Raw genomic sequence first — 7710 nt, forward strand, 5'->3', positions numbered from 1 at the left:
ATTATTGTATGAGTGATATTAAAGGCTTTTGATTAAAAATCTAAGAGCCTACGAAACATGATCTGGATTCATCGTGTAAAAAATTTGAACCATACGATGTTAACTAGAAAAATAAAAGAAACACTTTATATCAGAATTTGATTTTTGGATCACTTTTCAACTATAAAATCGGCTAAAAAAGTCTTGCCTTTCAAAGTATTAACACATCTTGGTTGTTACTGATGCGCCAGATACGATTCAGTTTTTAGTTTTTGACTGGTATCACGGTAAGTTATTTCTACAGTGGCCTTAAAAATAATGATAGTGCACATTGTTGATCTTTATTCCCAAAGACAAGTTTTTTTTAAAGTTATCCACTACATTCCAAGCGCCTACCTGTGCCATTTATAAACAAGTGTTTCACTGTGTTGATAGTACCCACGTGGTGTGACAGGTCTCTTCATCGTTGATTTGCGCATGCGCAGAAATCACCTCGGAGGCTTAGTAAAGCAGCATGGACTGAAGTAAAAGGACGCCATTTAGTGTATCACAAATTAGAACGAGTGATATATCGTTCGAATACGAGGTTTAACCTCACTTAGTTAGTCACTATTGTGTTGGTAGTTTTACAAGTAAGGTTTTATTGAAAAATTTAGTAATTCGACGAATATAAGCACTCATGATTAATACAGGGTGAGTCATTTTTATCGTTTGTAACTTGTAAGATCTCACGAACTTTTAGTTCTATTACTGCAGCACTAGTTTTCGCGTTCTTTGTTAAGAAACCAATCTTAACTTGTCTTAAGTTAAGACGTTTCCTGATGACAGTTTAAAGAAAAATATACTTTCATTAAATTTACCATCTATTGGGATGTTTGGAACGATTCTAAGTTATTCAAATTAATTTTTGCAACACAAAGTAAAACTTTTTAGAAAATGTATAGTTCCATTTATTGCCCAGCTCTGCAAGATTTACAGAAAGTGTGATTTAGGAAAGATAGTCAAATTAAAAAATTAATAGTATATATCTGTGGTCCACACTACTGTTAACGCTCTAAATTTATATTTTTCAGAACATCACATGAAATGGAAGAAGAACAAGATCCTGCTACAATGACTACAAGCTTTTCAGACCTAGACCTTCAATTGTCCCAAGAGACAATGAAACAAATGTGGGAAGAACTGGAGAAACTGTCCCCAAATGGGTAACTGCTGTTTTATAGATAATAATGTTACAATTGTGTTATTTTTACTTAGTGAAAAATAAGATGAAATTTTTCTTTCTTTTTTAATGCAATATTTTTCTGTGAACTAACCCTTGTTCTTATGCTGAAAAAGTAATTTTTATAGTTTTAAGCAATGTCATCAAGTTCCAAGAGTTAAAGTAAAAATATTAATACATAAGATTTTGGTTTGACTAAACAACCATGAAATTGAAAACAAATTTTTATGAGGAAAATGTGGACAATTGTATGAATTTGGTTAACTTATTGGTCTGAATCAGTCTGTATTATTTGTTTGTACAAGAAGTACATGAGAGATCATATACTTAAGTATAAATATGCTCGATTGAAACTACAAATATTTTTTTCCACCTTTGTTTAACCATTTTTCAGTGCATCATTTATACTCTTTGGGGAAAGTGCAAGTTGGTATGGTTAGTTATCAGAGAATTATTTTTGAAATATATTAAGTTAATGTTCATTAGATGGTTCTTCTAAAATTTCAACACATAAACCACATAAAATTGGCACTTATGCCAATAATTGATTTCAAAAGTATATAAGCCAGTTAGCACAGTTCAAGAGTTCTGCCAACCCCTCTCTCTGAAGAAGTAAAAACTGGAAATGTGTTTGGCTAAATGCATCTACCCATTTAGTAGAATTACATGATAGAAACTTACATGGTCTCTGTTTTCACTTAGTTATTTAGTTGCTTCTAATGCATCATTATAAACTTTGCATAGGTTTGTAGTTAGTTATTAATAAATTTCACTACATTTATATACAGAGTAAGAAACCTAATCCTTTGGCATTTATAAGTATATGTTAATACATTTTTTCAATTCACATAATTTGTGTTAGGTTTGTGAATACTATGAAATACGATATTGAAAATGTTCTTTACTCACCATAAATAACTTATGTTTGAAGAATAGATAACAGTACTACTGTCAGTAAATTTGATGCTATTATATGTCACTAAGTTGGACTGGTTTGGGGAAATTTATACCTCTTCAGTAATCTGGAGCCTGGTTTGCTTTTGACCAAAATTAAATATCAGAAGTGTATTTCTCTGAAACTGTTCTATTTCAGTAACATTGACAATACATTGTATTTAAAATCATAAATCTTCCAGTCAAACTCTGGATTACATTGCTGTATAGTTATACAAAGGAAAGGTGAGTTTTGATGGTTTTTATTTAGGATTTCCATACCCTGGATTTCAAAGAATTCTGTTCAGTTACTTATTTTGTTAAGATCTTACAGTATGAAAATCTTTACATTATGAAACTGGTTATTACAAACATTTTTGCAACTTTAAAAACCTTACAAAGTGTGAGAATGAAATAGTATTCTCATAATATTTCATATTTTTTGAATATTTAAGATATGCAAAATATTAGAAACATTCCCAAAATACATGTATGTAATATATATACTATGTGGTTCTGGGTAGTACATTGTTTTTGTTCCTAGTCATTTTCCATTTATGAATGAGAAATTTTTTGGATGTTTCAAATATATGTTTTAGGTCCTTCACAACAGTAGTAGATCAAACTACCATGGGACGTGGAGGTCCTGAGGATGAGGAATTTGTTGAATGTGATAAGTTTGTTATAGATCAGCACATTTATGCTCAGCAGGTAGAAAATGTGGTAAGTTTTGGTTTTGAAAACTTGTGGTTATCATCATCAGGGTCTTTTTATTCAACACACATCTTTTTTTTCTTTTGTTAATGTATGAAGAACAAGAAGACATTCACACTGTAGAAGTTTGCCCTCCCCTTATTTATTTTATTAACCACATATTGAAAAACCTTCCTTGTGAGTTGTTTTATCTGGGAATAAACCTGTTTGGAGATCATATAGGATTCAAAGATGTTAATTATGTGTAAATTACCTTGTGATAATAAAAATAGGTTTTTAACTACTTTCAGTGACTGATGTAAATACTAGGGGATACTGTTGAATTAAATGCTATAGATTTGTATAACACTTTGTGTTTTATGATCAGCTATGAGTGCTTTCTTCTTGTATGGTTCTGTTATATTATTATAATGGGAACATTTGAATATTAGTTCTCTAAGTAATTAGATGGTGCTATGTGGTAATGTTCTACTGTGCATACGGCCTATGATACACAGGTTGTCATGGTTGACAGGTGCCGTTACACTGATACTTGTAAGCATCTGTAAAATGGGTTTTGTGAGAGTTTACTAGAGTTCCTGTTAAGTCTGTCAGGACACACTCTTCATGCAACCAGCTGTTATTTTTTGACACAGGCTGATATGACTTTGGTACTTTCATTTTAATTGGACTAGACTAGCAATATTACACACACACACACTAATATGATATTTTCTAATTATATTGTTGTATAATATAGACATCCAATACTTTAACACATAAATTAAGTCAATGTGTTAAAGAATAGCAAGAAGAGCTTTAATAAATTTAATCATGATCTAAATTACATTTGATGAACTACTTTGATTTTCTGCATTATACAAAGCTGCAGGAGCTATTATATTGATCAGAAATCATCACCAGTTCTGGTTTCACTTTCATTTGTAAACACAGCCCACTTTAGCCAGCAAAACTTTTTTGTTGTCAACATTTGACAAATGTTATCTTGGTGGACAAATTGGATTTTCCTCTTCAAAGAACAACTTGAGAACAGACATTTTATCAAACATTTAGTGCTAAATACATCAAGGAGATCCAAAAGAGAAGTGAAAGGGCACAGTTAGCAAGAGGTTGACGAGTATATATATGTGGCACTGAATTTGTAATGAAGTACACTGTCACTTGCCATTTGAATTGAAAACAAACCAAACTGCTTTAGGTATGTATATATCTTATCTTGTTTTTATACTCATTATCCAAATTTATAACTATATCCCTCTGTTGTGTGTCATTACACATACAGCCTGTGTGATCAACTACCTACATTTTTCAGTTAGTATACCATAATATTCACTTTTGATTCAAAGGTAAACCTAAGTATTGCCTGTATAGGACCATACTTGTATCCAAATTGCAAGCATCTACACAAAGTGGAGGAAAAACAAGTTGTTAGTGTGTTACATATTCAGCTATTTAATTAGGCTTATTTTACATTACAATTGCCATTGACTTTGTATGCATGTATGTTATTGACCAAGGCTTAACTTTATGATATGCCCTTCCAATGATTTTCAAGTTACTTGTGAAATTTAGATTTGGTTTTTTTAAGTTTGTGTTATGTGAGCATATACTAAGGTAATTAAAAAACTTATTTTGTATCTTTGTTATTTAAGTACCAACTTAAACATAATTAAATATGTTTATTTAAGTACAGTATTGTCTCTTCACTGATTGTTTATTTGTTATAAACTGAAAGGCCTTAAACATACATTTTTATTGGGAAATTCCTGTGTTAACATCACTAGAACTTTCTTTTACCTAGATTCTACTGTCCATTTATTTTATTAATTCAAGCTTTGCTGCTTTTTGAATTGTTTTATCATAATATATGTTATGCAAAATTTGTTTGTACATTTATGCTTTTAAGGCTTTAAGATTATTAGAAGACTATCCCTGGTATCTATGGTACTGCTAGTGATGGTCCTTCAGGTTCCAGCATCCCTCTCTAACCTCGGTTAAATGTAGCTGTGCATGTAAAAGCTAAGGAGGTATACAAAAATCTTCTTAAAACAGATTACCTGCTTGCTGTGGGGCAACAATTTCTGTTAACATTCAAAATTCTAGTTACAAAGTGTGAAAACAAAATTGAGTACAACTGATTTCAAATTTCGATAATACCATTAGAGCAAAAGAATTTATTAATGTTATGTTATTGCAGAACCTATCTGTAAGAAAGTAGCAGTGGTTTTTTGTCCAGCAATAGTTTTTTGTAGCACTTAGTGATGGAAAGTCAGGCAGGAAAAACTGTCTCTGAAAAATAACTGATTTACATTAGAGATATCAAGCAAGGTATATGTTTCTGTGTTTGATACTTTTCACAATGATATAGGTCCAGCTTATCTCTCTTTGCTTAATTTGTGTTCAAGGTTACTGATGAGGAGTGGAATTCTCCAAAAGAGTATAACCCAGTAACACACGTTGATCAAACTATAGATTGAACTAGACCTCCCTTGAACTTAGACCTTGAAATTAAACAATTTTTGGAATACTAAGTTTAGTTCTTATGTTTCTATGTTGCTTTACAGGATATTGATATTTTTGTGATGCAAATGCAAGTAATCTAAAGAGAAGCATTGATGTATTCAAAGGTGATGGAGATGTTTCAATTCCAGCAGAGAAATAGACTTACCTGCTAGTTTTAACTACAACTGATGAAGCCTCTGTTAATACTGGAGTTTACAATGGATTGTTAACAAAACTGAAAAATGACAATTTCCTTTGGCTTCTAGGCATTCACTGCATTTCCCATAGAGTTGAATTGGCCTTGAAGGATAGTATGTAAATAACTTGCTGATGTGAAAGACTTCATGACAACTATATATTACTTATTCAAATGATCTGGAAAGCTCAAAAGGCACTTCAGACAACTGCCAGTGCATTTGGTGGGCAGCATCTTAATTTTCCCAAAGTGCATGGTGCACAGTTTGTTGCATGCATGAGGTGTGATGTAAATCATTTACTGAGTAATGGGTAATTCTTGCTTGAGCAATAGAGGATGCCAGTTGCAAGGAGATAGTAGTATCAGCTAAATATCATGGACTCTTTAAAAAGATGACTTTTGTGTTAAAATGTTGTTTGTACAAAGATGTGTTTGTGTGTCATATTCTGCCTATGCAGTTTGAAAAAGAAAACATTTTATGCTATCAGATGCTACCTATGGTAGAAAAAGTAAAGGATGTCTTAGGAACTCAAAGAAGAAACTTCAGATACACATTGAAAATCTTTTGAAAATTTTCAAACTTGAACTGGAAATAAAATCAGGTTCCTGGCATCTTAAGAGTACTTTGCTTAAAGCAGGGCACCAAAAAAAATAAAACAGAGAATACACTACTGTCAGTGTCAGCTACAGTCTAATATGAACAATGTGGAATGTGCTGAGAAAACTAAACAAATTGGTAATTACAGTTATTACAAATGTACTGGCATGTCTTGAATCAAGGTTCTTTTCATTTAAGAATGAACTTTATCAAAGTATGTTTTGGATAGATCCAGCAAACTAGGTGATATCACCAAGGAAATTGAGTGTTTCAATTTACCTGCAGAGCATTTTTATGAGACAAGAAATGAATGGTCCTGATAAAACTAAGATTAGCTTAGAATGGAAAGAATTCAAGAGAATAGTTAAGTACCACATGAATGGAGTCAAAACTAAGAATCTCTAGAAGCATATGTTTCTATGCTGAAGGAAGGAATTAAGAATGTTTGTATATTGGTAGAAAGAGTGCTCTGCATAGAGCCCAGTAATAGTGTCATTCAGGTGGAGTTTAGTCACCTTACCATCTTGCTTATTGCCTTAGTTTAAAACATGCAACAATTTAGAACCTTCTATTGAGTAAAATAAATTAATTTATATGGACACGTGAGGAAAATTAACAAATATTAGAAACAGCCTTGGAGACCTTAATGGCAAAAAAAGGAGGAAAACAAGTTATACAAATCTTTCTATCATGTCTAGAATGTACAGCCAATAAATGGAAGTCATACATGTAAATTTATTGATTCTGACTGTATCATGTCTTGTAGATCAAGTGATGTGGTTGACACAGATGAGATTCTTTTTCAAGAACTGATTGCACAGGAATCATTTAATGTTGACACTGCCGATTCTCCTGCACACAGTGTGTGTGAGGATAATGACTGAACATGCTCCACTAGCTAACATTTAAACATAACAATGGATCTTGGTACATACAAATTACTATGTGAAGTAGATTTACTTCAAATTAACTTGATTTTTTATGAGATGTATTTATGGAACTTTGTGACTTAATTTTTTGAACAAAGTGAAATTGGTGTTTTATTTCTTAGTAAAAAAAATTAATTAACATTTTATTTTTGTATGTAACTCATAAAAGAGTAATTATAATATGATTATAGTCAAGATGTTAAGCAGATTATAGCATTATAATTTTTCCAATTTTGCTGCATATAAAAAATGTATTGATTGTTACTTTGTTTATTCATCAAATTATTATACTAGGCCTTATATTTACCTCTTACCCTTACTTCACCCTTGAAATACAACCACAGATTTACTTTATATAAAAACAATACAGTTCAGTCAATACAGATTAAATTTTATTGTCCAATTTTGTAAACAAAGAATAGAGATTATGGCATCAGCTCACTAACAATCCTCATTTACTGTTTAATGGGGGGCTGTTTACAGCTCTTGTGCATTTTTCGAAAATCGGGGCCTGAATACATTATATTATGTTTTTTGTAGTAATAGTTGTATATATATATATATATATATATATATATATATATATATATATATATATTATATATTGTTTTTTTTTTTTTATATATTATACTATGTA

General features: G+C 31.2%; 1 protein-coding gene across 3 annotated transcripts in view; it reads left to right on the forward strand.

The window, feature by feature from the left end:
* The window catches only part of LOC106467519 (cellular tumor antigen p53-like), a 77295-nt gene that overhangs the window by 31162 nt on the left and 38423 nt on the right, over positions 1 to 7710 (forward strand). For 2 of the 3 annotated variants that reach the window (XM_013927882.2, XM_013927881.2), the window contains exons 1-3: positions 480 to 672; positions 1053 to 1184; positions 2734 to 2857. In XM_013927882.2, the coding sequence (XP_013783336.1) occupies positions 659 to 672; positions 1053 to 1184; positions 2734 to 2857 (270 nt within the window). In that variant the 5' untranslated portion in view covers positions 480 to 658. Of the gene's footprint in view, positions 1 to 479; positions 673 to 1052; positions 1185 to 2733; positions 2858 to 7710 lie in introns of those variants that run through there. The other variant, XM_022395720.1, reaches the window with a different exon arrangement.

This window comes from Limulus polyphemus, unplaced genomic scaffold (genome assembly GCF_000517525.1).
Source record: "Limulus polyphemus unplaced genomic scaffold, Limulus_polyphemus-2.1.2 Scaffold2643, whole genome shotgun sequence".
Taxonomy (NCBI): Eukaryota; Metazoa; Arthropoda; class Merostomata; order Xiphosura; family Limulidae; genus Limulus; species Limulus polyphemus.